Source organism: Epinephelus lanceolatus, chromosome 22 (genome assembly GCF_041903045.1).
Source record: "Epinephelus lanceolatus isolate andai-2023 chromosome 22, ASM4190304v1, whole genome shotgun sequence".
Lineage (NCBI taxonomy): Eukaryota > Metazoa > Chordata > Actinopteri > Perciformes > Serranidae > Epinephelus > Epinephelus lanceolatus.
The window spans coordinates 30,976,529-30,988,913 of NC_135755.1; the positions used below are offsets into that span (position 1 = coordinate 30,976,529).

At 41.6% G+C, this 12,385-nt stretch overlaps 1 protein-coding gene across 10 annotated transcripts in view; it reads right to left on the bottom strand.

Annotated features, from left to right (window-relative positions):
* nrxn2b (neurexin 2b) overlaps nt 1-12,385 on the bottom strand; it is an 835,675-nt gene that overhangs the window by 726,207 nt on the left and 97,083 nt on the right. For all 10 annotated transcript variants that reach the window (XM_078164201.1, XM_078164202.1, XM_078164203.1 and 7 more), the window contains one exon: nt 9,902-11,311. In XM_078164201.1, the coding sequence (XP_078020327.1) occupies nt 9,902-10,613 (712 nt within the window). In that variant the 5' untranslated portion in view covers nt 10,614-11,311. The remainder of the gene's footprint in view (nt 1-9,901; nt 11,312-12,385) is intronic.

Sequence of the window (12,385 nt, forward strand, 5' to 3'; positions counted from 1 at the left end):
AACACCAACAAAATCTGAGCAATCAGATCCAATGGAGACTTGAAGCATGGAGGGCTTCATTAGACTTTATCAGTGTAGTTGGCTGGTGAAGGCAGAAAGACATGGCTTGGATTCTGTCAGGCTCTGTCGTCACAGCCAGACGTATTGCTGATAAGGTTATCTGTGGAACCTCTTCAGGCAGCCTAACGGGGTGCAGCCCCCTCATTAGCACCATACTTATTTATGTATACAGGACAAGTTAATTGGGAGTACAATTATCAGGCAGTGAGACGCCCCCGTCCCCAACACTCAGCCCCAACTCACTCCACCTCCTCCCTCTGTGGTTGCCAGTGGGGAGATAGCACAATTATCACTGTGATGTATGACTCTCCTTGGTGTCCTCTGCTCTTTGCCCCAGCCCCATTCTATCACGCTCCTATCCCAACTATCACCACTAAAACTCAATGTCCCGCCTCACCCAACTCACATATGGGGACATTTAAAGAACTGTGTACAGCATACTCTAGCATTACTATCATTTAGACCATCCCTACATTCTGCATTTTCATGCCATCAGGGTAGATTTGCTGGAAAATCTGCTGGAATGCTTTATTGCCCAAAAGAATGTTACAAGAGAAAGAGAAAGAAGCGCTATTCTTTCGGAACAAATGCAGCTAAAACTCACAGGATTTCAAGCAATGGCAGAGGATGGAATGTGGAAAAGCTTATAGAAAAAAAACAACCATTTCTTCATCTTCTGTCAAGGTGAGAGGACTTTTGACTTATTTCTAACAGGAAGCATCAAGGATCAAGGGAAATTATCAAGGCTCAACACAAACTATGTAACTGGGGAAAAAGAGGCGAGATATTGTCCTATGGTAATTTGGCTTATTAACAGCAATTATGACATATTCACAGTTGAGAAACAGTCATACCTTTTTGAAACACACACCTATTTTAAATAACAGCTCCTTGTTTTGCTGTGTGAAATGTGATTTTGTAAAATAAAAGTTCAGTCGTAATCACATGATATTTATTTTGTCAAGGAAGAGTTGTCGTACAAAACGTCAAGCTCATGGGTGTGAAATTTTTGTTCTTCTCTCACAGCTGAGGCAAGAAAAATGTAGTTATTTTCAACATCAAGTTTGAGCTCACCTCTGAATCTGAATATAAGTTAAAACAGAGAATAAGGCTAAAGCATGAGCTAAAAATGAGGTAGAGCTGCAGCATATAAAATGCCAAGTTCATGGGTGTTGTGGTGTTAAGAGGGGTGTTGAGCTCTTATCTTTCATGAATTACAACAGCTGATAAATCCAGATTACTCTGGTCTGTCGAGGAAAACAGCATCTGCTTATGACAGGCTGTGTTAAAACATCTCCACAAGCTATAAAAAGGACAGTGTGTGTTTGAAGCTGGCACGTTGACTCCTTGAACACAGCTCTGTCTCTCTCTCTCTCTCTCTTTCACTCTGCAGCTACAGGCACGCCTGAGGTCACGGCTTCCTTCTTTAAGGGGTTTGGGGGAAGCTGCCTTCCCGACATGCAGGGTCCGGCCTGGTTAACTACAGGGCTCCTCAGGGACCCAGGTTTCTGCTTTATTCCAACATATATAATAAAAAGTGATGATGAAAGTGAATTGGAGAATAGTACGCAGTAATGAGCTAAGCAGCTGTTTTTGAACACTTCTCTGTATGGCCCTGCCAAGTGGAAAAGGGCTGCTGCATCAACCTTTTTTCCTCATAAATGGCGATGTAGTGTTTAAATCACTGCCAGAGAACAGGCAGCAAATGTGGACGGATAACATCCAATTTTCTGTGACACTGCCAGGTATCATTTCCTGTCAAAAGCTAAACAAGAGAACTAAATTCACGCCTACACTTTAAAACTGATTAGGTTAGGGAAGATTACTTTTCAAAAGTAAACCACAGCTGACTGCTGATTATCTGACAAAAGTGTAATCAATATAATGTATCGTTACAACTGTAAGTAAGTATTTTTACACCTAAATCTATGACAATCCAATTAAGACAACAAACTTCCCAATGTACAGAGAATGTCTATATATTTCTGATATTACTGTTAGGAATTCATATAAGCGTCTACACAGAGCAGCAGCAGTAACATCAGTCCTCTGTCAGGTTGGGAAGCACAGGTGTAGAGCGTGAGTGAAATGCAAGCCTGAGTAGACAGCTCATAATTAAAAACAGAAGTGTAGAATATCTCTTCCATCAGAGGCGTGTCAGACAGACGAGTAAAAAAACATTGTTAAAACATCTCCTGTGAAGCCATGCCAAAAATCGGATTTTTGTTGTTAATGTGGAAAGCCACATTAACAACAAAAATCCGATTTTAAAGACACCCCCTGAAAGCTTGTCTTTGCTGACCCCTGCAGTGACTGTCAAGTGTACTTCAAGACCACTGGCATCACTATTGGGTGTGGTTGTAGGTACAATAGAGCACATTTCAGACCACACCCAACTACAACTATCAGTGACCCTGGGTGTGGTCAGAGGTAAAACAAGTTTGAAACTTTTAACCAGTAGGGGCAGCAAAACCATGACTTTCAGTCTGGTGTTGTTACTTAGCTAAATAAATCACAGTCACAGTGGAAATTGCCAGCAACTGACTTTCTAAAATCAATATGAATGTAATTACATTCACTGACCAGTGCATTTGCAAATTAATACAGTAAAATGGCCAGAGGTCAATATAGTCAATAAATGCTGATTTTAGGTTTAGTTTTATTCTAAAGTCAAGTTTCTCCCAAGAAAAAAAAAGAGTCTGATAAAGAAAACATTTATGCTATGATTTTTGGCTAGATGAATTTGTTGTTTTCATTTCACTTTAATGGAGTGACTGTGCATACCTTTTTTTAACAGCTTCAGTCTGTCAAGTCAGCTGTATATGGAAATTAAAGAGCCATTAAAAAGAATAAAAACAACATGACAAATTGGTTTAAAAACAGGTGCAAATCCAGCCTCGTAGCAACCTGAAAGACTATTCATAGTTTGTTGAGTAAGTGAATATATTAATATCGTGGCAGTCATTTTCACAAATTCATTTAACCTCTAATTACCCTGACTTGAGAGCTCATAACTGCATTGCCCCGCACTGCCATTTGGGGTTCAGCATAGAACAAAGCCAGGGTCAGCATCAATTATAAAAACAATGGCCCACAGAGGCACATCGTGGCTTTAATTACAAGCCCTAATGGAAAAAGGTCTGCCCAAAACTACTTCAAAATGCAAGCCAATGGGAACAGAATCTATGATTATAGCAGGAACAGTGCACCTACACACATTCACATTCAGCACGCACATTTTTCAGGTGGTTTGTTTGCTTCTCTGTGAGCAGTCAGTATAATATTTGTGAGGGAAAATCTGAATTTTGTCTGATATCAAAGGTCAGTTTAAAAAACTCATCAGGTTGACTGTATGATGTTCACCTTCAACCTCCATCCTTTGTGAACAACCTCCCACTCCACCAACAATATTAATGTAAATGAGCCAAAAAAAACTGAAACCTATCAGTGCCAGACTTGCATGAAGAGTGCTAACAGCTGAGTGAGATCACTGGTATTCAAATGAATGCAACAGGAGATACAGACTCAAAGGGAGCATCGGGATAAAAAAAAATGTGCTTGAGGGAGATGAGATGGCACAACCTCCTTAAATTACAAAACCTCAGCTGTCATATTTAATGTTCAGATTTCATTGATTCCACTTTGGGCTGACATGCACCATTACAAAGGATTTTAAAAAGTCTGGAAGACAATATTTTTGTAGTAAATTAGACCTTTGTGGCTGATCGCTTCAATTCCAATCATGTGTCCAAACTGCACTGCAGACTGTCAAAATGTGGTTGTTGAACGTGCGTCTTATGAGAAGATTTACGTAAAACAATGTGGTTAAGATCATATTGCTAAAGTTTGGCTTTTTTTTCCTTTCAATCTCTGCTTAACTCAGACTTAAAAGAAACTTCTTTGTGTCAAACTCAGTTCTCTCTTGGTATGCTCTAATGTGTACATCAAAGCCTGCCACTTCCAAAGCCTTGTATTCGTGAGCATACAGCAGCTATCAGTAAAGAGGATGGTGATCGCTACACTCTCTCTCACTGTCTTGTCCAACTTACTGTTAATAATGTTGATGTTGTACCTGGCGCATCTTATATTTCTCAGTTGTTATTAATAACTACATTTTATTTCCATTTCTTTAATCGAACCTTCATTGTCATACAGCACTGCCAACATCAGTCATCATCATACCTCTCTGAGAAAGAAAAATTAAGCTTCTTTACTGTTTTTAATGTAATTGATCACTACACAGTGATTTTTAAAGATCTATTTATTTAGAATTTTGGGTTTGAGGGATAAGCGTCCAAAAGCTTTCAACATATTTGGGAATCACTGTCCAACAGCTGCCAATTACAGTAAGCATCTTATGTTCTGATTGTCAATACATTATAGCGCTGTAAAAAGTGTGTATTTTTGTCCTTGTTTTGTTCTTTAAATTACATGGCCATTGTAAAATCTTAGCTTTAATCCAGAGACATATCATCTTAACCCTGCAACAGGATATTACACTGCATATTCCTACACTATTCTACAACCCCTTTTCTCTCTTAAAAGCACTTCCTTCGGCTGTCTTTGAAGGACAGGTATCTTTCACTGCAATTTATGTATTATTATCTGGTGTCCATGACACACAACTGCTTTCTTTATTTATTTTCCTGTACAAGCCCATTAGCTATTGTTTTGGTGATTCACATCCCATTGCTTCTTTGACACCCACATGTGTACAAGCTGTCTTTGTTCCTTTTACATAAACAGTTTCTCTGCTAATGAGCTGCTGCTCTGAGTGGCAGCCATGCTGGATGCATGTTCAGGTTGAAATTGCTGGATCAGTTACAGACAAATATTGCAACAAAGTATCAATTTACCATTACTCTGTCCCTAAATTTAGCAGAAGTGTTGGTGCGACATCAATGAAATATCTCTGCTTGTCAAGACAATTCCATGATATCCGAACCTGGACTCATTTTCCTAGAATTATTCCTAGTTTATACACTCTTTTCACCTGTCTATGTGTTCTGCTGCATTTCTCGGTTTGGAGATCATGTCCTTTTAAAGGTCAGTTTAACCAAATCACTCGTAAATAATTGCTCTCTCACCACGCTGGTACCTGGCCATGTCAGTTTTTTAGATTTCATTTGCCCAGGTTTTTAAATGCTTCTGAGATTTCTGCCTTAACCCCACAACAATAGAGGTAAACAGAATTTTGTCTGTGTTGCTCACAACATTTAGAAATATCAGCAGCAACATGTCTTACCAAAAACAGTCTTGTAGCCGTTCTGGATAATCCTTAGATCTCACTTGAACAGTCCTTACACAAACTAGTTTTTATTAAGTAAATAAACCCTGTGGCGACTGTGCACAGCTTCCTCTGTGGTTTATTCAAAGTAACAGGGACAATGTTCGCATGCAAATTTACTAATGTAATTTTTTAAATACAATAAAAACCACAAATGAGATTACATATGGGAGCAGGTGACGAGGTCAAAATCCTCTTACTTCAGACTATGTCATTTTACATCGTAAAATTATAATATATGTTGATGAAGTAAATTTTCTTGTAAAATCAATGTTTGTGGAGAAAATGACGAGACACAATTGTCTGTTGTGTCCATTCCACTAAACTGAATACTCGACAAATCAAGAAATGTCATTACATAGATGCTTCAAAACTAATATTGCCCATAATTGCCTCTTTGAACCATAAATATTAAAAGTAATAATTACTGCAGTTTGGCAAACTCCCAGATGCTAGACAGATTGCACATCACCCACCCCTACTTCCAGAGTAATGGGGTGGAGAGACAAAGACCTCATAGACCGACATCTCAAAACCTTGGTCTTTGAAACCAAAACAATCTGCATGGGTAGATATCACTAGCAGTCAGGGACATTGTGCATTTTTTCTGCTTCATAGTTTTTTACTCTTGTATGCGTTTCATTGCTAAGATCTTTGTTCTCTCTCTCTTTTTTTGTAGTTTTTATGGCTGGGAACTGAATTCTGCTCCCACCGAGTACTGTTCAGCATTAAATCAATTGGTGCCAAAGTTAGATACCTGAGAGTGCATCTGGTTCAGAACGCAGGGTTCAGACAGGAGGTGGAAGCACCCCAAAGCCAGGAAGCCAGCCACGGAGCTCTGAACTGAAACCATTGCTGCAAAGCTGACTTCTACTCTATTTTCTTTTTTTATTTTATTCTATAAAAAGTCAAGCATCATTGCTGTTTGTGATTGATTTACGTACTTTATTCACATGTGTCCAAACCACAGACTAGAGATAATAGAGATGGATGACAGCTCCCCAAAAATGAAGCCAAAACATCTCAATCACCTCCTGGTGGCTGGCTGCAGTATAGGTAATAACCCCCCCCCCCCCATTAGATTCTTACCAGGACAGTGCCGCGACAAATTTAGTAACTTATTCACACCAACAGGGTAAAAGCAAGAAATGTATTCGAATGTATTATATTTTATTACAAGGCATGCTGCACAGAATAATAACAACCTACTGCTCCTCTGCTGAGTCTCCCCCCGATTTATTTTGTGCAGCAGCACTGCGCAGGCAACAGCTGGGCCTGGGGCAGGCACAGGGCAAGCGGTGGGGATGACATCACTGAGCGTCCTTTGGGACTGAGCCTTCATTGAGAACTGTTTGTTATCGATCTTATGGTCCCAGTTTGGACAGGCAGACAAGAGAACCTGCGCGGTCAGGTCAGTTCCAAAAGTCACACAATAACACAAACCCAGATCGAGGGGCAGCGGAGACGCTGCTAAGTGCTCTATTTCTGCAATAACTTCACTTATGCGTTTGTTCTACTAACATTAGAGTTCATTCATTCAAACCTTTATTTAAGACCCGGGAAATCAATTAAATCAAGTTAAAGCTTGCTGCTATGGGGCCACCATTACTGTTCTGCAAGCAACTGCCTGCAGCAGCAAAGCCAAACTGATACAGAGAGCTTAACAGAATGTTGAACTCATGTCATCAGGATGGTCATACCAGGCTAGCTGACCAGTGTGCTCACAATCAGTAGTGCTGTTCATGATTGGTCAGATGGGTGTATGGGTAGAACTGAACAGAAATAACTTTTTCTGTTTTTACAAAAAGAATGAAGTACTGAAAAAGGTACCATTGGGTACCAATAATAAATCATATGTGCCAGTATTGGTTCAAATGTGAAGTGTAACCAACCCTAGTAGTCTTAGTGTTCTCGAAATTCAAGTTTATTCCACTGAACATAAATCTCTGTGGAGAAGAGCATCAGCTAAATGCCTAAATGATCAAGTAGCACATCATGAATCATCTAGAACAAGACACATGAATATATTGCAAGTGCCACATCTCATCATTAAAAATGTACCCGTGGAATGATGCACTCTCCCTATCCAAAGTGAGCAGGCAGCAAGCCCTTAAAAACAAGCTTTCCTTTGACATGGCCCCTTCACCGCAGAGCTAACACAGCGAGACATGGATTTGTTAGTACAGACATCTAAAGTGTCTTAAAACCAACTAAAAGAGAGAGAGAGAGAGACCTTTACATTCCCACCCACATGTTAGATAAAAGGAATAAATACACCGCTGCACTGGCAGTCAGCCATAATGACCCAATTAACGGTCCTCAAACCAAAGAACATCTCTGAAAATAAATTAACACTGAGCAAATTAATATCTTCATGCTGTCTTTCTCGTTCTTGCTTTACTCTCCATTTCTCACTGTTGATCGGCCATAGCTCTCTCTCCCCGATTTCCTCTTGTTCCGTTTCTCTGCTCCTTACCTCTCCCTCTCTATCTCTCTCTCTCTCTCTCTCCATTTCAAAAGGACAAATGTTTCCTGCAGTCACTGTAGCACTGCATTGGTATTCTGCTCTCAATTTAGCCAAGAGCCAGGCAGCAGTATCTGCTTCCAGCAACCACACAGCAATCTGACACAGAGCACACACAGAGAGAGGCAGAAAAGCTTGAAGAATTAAAGGAACTGAGAAATATGAGAGAGAGAGACAGCAAGGAAGAGAGAGAGCCAGACAGACCTATATGGCTGTCCAGCAGTGACATCATTTGCTGTACAATAGGGTCTCTAAACAGCAATAACTTATTCACAGGAAGCGAATGCTTTAGTTCGGCTTCTTCAGAGAGCAAAAGACAAAACAATACAGCTTCTCTGACTGGTGAGGACTGTTCTAGACTTTCTACATCAAAACAAGCTATGCTTTGATCAAAATCATGGCTGCATGCGGATTTTATTATTATTACTTCAGATCTATCAAAAGCAATACTCCATGAAAAAAAACTGAACAAAATATTTTGTTTGGGTTGATTTCCTTTTCAGCGCTGTCAAAGCTTATCTCTGGGTGCCACAAAAATGCAACACTTCAAACAATTGACACATAACTGCTGGCAAAGTAGTTATCTGCCTTTTGAAGATCCAGTAATTACAAGTCATTTCATCACACAGGACAAGGTAGGAGCAACTGAGTCTATTGATTATTATGGATTATGCGATGCAATGTTAATAGTACATACAACGGGGGGGAGGGGGATGGAGATAATGGAGGATGAAGGGCTTTTCCCCACCATTACAAATAATCAAGACAGAGCAAGCAATGTCTGATGGAGGCATAGGGAATGAGAGAATTCACAAGCAAGGTGTGGAGATGCAGACAGTTTGAAAGAAAGAGAGGAGGGAGATAAGTGCAGGGGGAGGAGAGGCGGGAGTAGGAAGTGCTGACAGCGGGTAAAGGTGAAAGAGAGATAAGTGGAGTAAGGGAGTGAGCTTGGGAGAGACAGAGCGGGGGAGGGAGGTGAAGAGAGATGGAAAGCCCAGATAGCCTTGAGAAGAGAAGGTTGGAGGCGGGTGAAGGAAATGCTGCGGGACTAAAAGAAACAGAGAGATGGATGAACGTAAAGCAGAGGGAAAAACCATAGATATGGAAATGGGATTTGTCAGTGAAGGAGGGAGCCAGAGGTGTAAAACAGAACAGAGTTTGACATGAGCTGACAGCACAGGAGCACATCCCAAGAGCAAACGAAGGCAAGAGCAGGGTGTACACCCAAGACAATGGGCTTGGAGAGAAAGAAAGAAAGAAAGAAGACAGAGAAATAATGAAAAAAGAAAGGAGGAAATACATAGCAAAAAACAGCAAGAAAGAAAGCCAGCTGAAAAGCAGACCTTCAGTGTGTGATTTTGCATTTGAAATATTCTGTTATAGATATTCAGCACCTTTGATGTTAAGAATTGTTTTAGAAAAAAATCCCAGCCACATTCAAAGTAGCACCTGTGCCATGTCTAAATCTCTTGTATGAGTCACATAATCCCTAAGAAAGTGTTTTTTCTCAACAACTCAATCTTTCAAGCGATGAAACTTTTTAAAAACAATTTTGACAATAGACTGAAAATAGCAGTATGCCTGCCTTTTCAGAAAGCATCTCATCCTCCTCCCTCTTCGCCCTCACTATGTCTACACCTCAACTGTTACATCCCACTAGAACAGAGATCCTACTGCCTCACACCAAAGAAACAAGTCACTTGTGACTTCACTGCAAGACATGTAGAAAAGGTCAAGAAGAGACTAGTCTAGTATAATTTATACACATCAGAACTGTACAATTTGCTTTACTATGCAGGACCTCTCAAACCACTGACCTTAGAGGAATTAATTGCTACAAAGTGACCAAAAAAACCCTTCAAGGTAAAGGTCATATTTCCAACATCTCATGACATACTACAGACTTGGAGTAATCAAGCAAACAATGCAAACTTACACACAAACACAAACTTAACCTAAAACAGAGAATACTGCACAGGAACAATGCAATGAACCCATGGTTAAGCAGGTAGAGTATGATGGTTTCTTACCTTCCTTGCAGTACTTCCCCTTGAAGCGGGTGTGGGTGCAGTCACAGTGAACTTCTCCATACTGAATAGAGCAAAACCCTCCATTGAAGCACGGGTTCTGTTTGGTGCAGAGGTACTCCAGGTCGCTCTGAATGCCCTGGCTATTTAACAAAGTGGGAGGCATCTCCCCCACCTTCAGATTCGAGATCAAGCCCTGGAACGGTGGCTCGTACTTCACTGTGCTAGACGTCAGTGCAGAGAGGCGCACATCCGGTGGGATCCCGCCCACAAACAGGTCACTGACCACTGCCATCTCCTTCCTCTTTGATTTAACCTCAGCCACTTTTGTCTCACCATCGACCATCAGGAGTGTTTCACGGAAGTTGCGCGTGAGCAAGACCATGTGCCAGCGGTCATCATTCACCCGTGTCTCCATATGCAATGTGGCCGGCTCGGCACAGTGGATGGCGAAGCGCAGCTGGAGGCGCCCGCCAGCAATCAGAAGCTCCAAGAAGTCGCAGTTGCCGCCATCATCCAGGTAGAGTACCAAGGCTTTGCTGATGTTGGTCTTGAGACTGAAGCTCAGCTCGCCCACTGATCCAGCTTCCCAGCGCCCGTAGCGTGCCCACTGGCCAGGTGCCCCACCAAATTCCAACATCTTCACTGTAGTGAGCAGGCTGAAGAGGGCCAGAGGCCACAGGGGCCAACACAGGAATCTTAACCCCCTTGTCATGCTCAAAGTTCCCAAGTTTCCCCTTCTCTACTTGATGCCTTATTGGTCTACTACACCCCCAAGGTAAGGCTGAGCTTCACTGTGGCTAAGAGATTTTGAATGTAAACAACAAGTATTATATATCACTGAACTGGAATATCAAGCTCACTGGGTAAAATAATCCTCACAGGGGCTCTACTCCAATTTTCCTGGCGAATCAGCAGTTTTTTCCTCTTCTCTCTGATGCTCTAATTCTTGTCCTTATCCTGACTCTCTCCTTCGTCTCTCCATCAGTTGGTGCCTCTGGGACTTGGAGGAATGGAATGAGGAATAACAGGAGAGAGTAAAAGAGGGGGGGATATGATAATTTCAACACAGCCGTTTCTTCAAAAGCCTCTTGGTCTATCCTGGACCGAAAATAGAAACTTCGTCTCTAGAATCCAGATCTCAGTGCAATTTCCAGGAAATTTGAGCTGCCGCCAAAAGCTTGGGGGAAGAGTTATCCGATTGTGATCTTTCTTTAAGGGGAGTGCAAGCAGAAGAAAATGAGCAAAAGAGTGAGGGAGCCGCAGAGTAGACGGGTATCAGAGTCTGCTGGTGTCTGCTGGAGCAAACGATGCGTTCATGGTTTCAGTGTAAACCCATTCTTCTCCAGAAATTTGGGGCCTATAAAGCTTCACACAGGTATGGATCCCATTGTCATGGTGGCAGGTGGGGATCTGGAAGAAACACACATACAAAAAAAACAAACAAATGTAAATAACATACAAAATTTGACACATCCCAAGCTAAGTTAATCAGTAGTTTTTCATTTTCACATGCTATTTAATCTCTGTTATCTTTCATCTTCTTGGCCTGTAGTTTGCTTTCGCCTGCAGTTTTAGACACCATGTACTATATAAAAATCCCTTCGCTCTTTTCAGTTGAAAGCTGACACTTCAAAAAAAAGTTTGTCTAGAGCCAAGCGATAAATAAGCTTTCTGAGTTTTGCATGGCTCCATACTTCCCAGAGGGGCCTGAGTAATATGAATGTCTTATTTCATCTGCTCCCTCTCAGATATGTCAACCAATGTACTGAACCTCAACATAATGGTTTCATATGCAGTGAAGATAGCTGTCATCCATACACACTTTCTGGCCAATCAGCAAAAGAGTATAATACATTACAACCTTCCATGGTGGCGCACATATACACACACTATGAACATGCATATGCAAACACACACATCATTAAATCAAATGCGATTCAGAGTGGAGTGCTGCAGAGTCAATAGCTGTCTGAACAGCCAGTCTTGACCCTGGGGCTCGGCCTAATCCCTAGCCATTATTTCTTGAGTGAGATCTAATTTCCATCACAAACAGTCTACAATTAAAGCTAGGCTCACCCCTGCACATGTTCCCTTGTGCTATCCTGCCTGGCTTCAAAGTGACAACAGCAATGACGCTAGCGTGCACGAAGGGAGGGAGGGAGGGAGAAATACAGACAGAGAGGGAGAGAGGAAAAGAAAGGCTGCATAATCATGATCTCAGAGGGGCGAGGCTTAACACCGATGGAGAAAGATGAGGGAGGACAGAGGGGACAGACAGAGCTGTGAGAAACACAAGAGGGCGGAGGACAAATAATATCGGGGCTATTTTTCTCTGGGTGATGTTCATTTTGGCAAGCAGGGGAAAGCAGTGCTGCTTTTCGATGGAACTTATGAGGTTGTGTTTTCAACATGGGACACACAGTGCACATCACCCTTGGCATTTAAGTGCCTCAGGATGGAAGACAACCTGCTTAGGCAACCGAC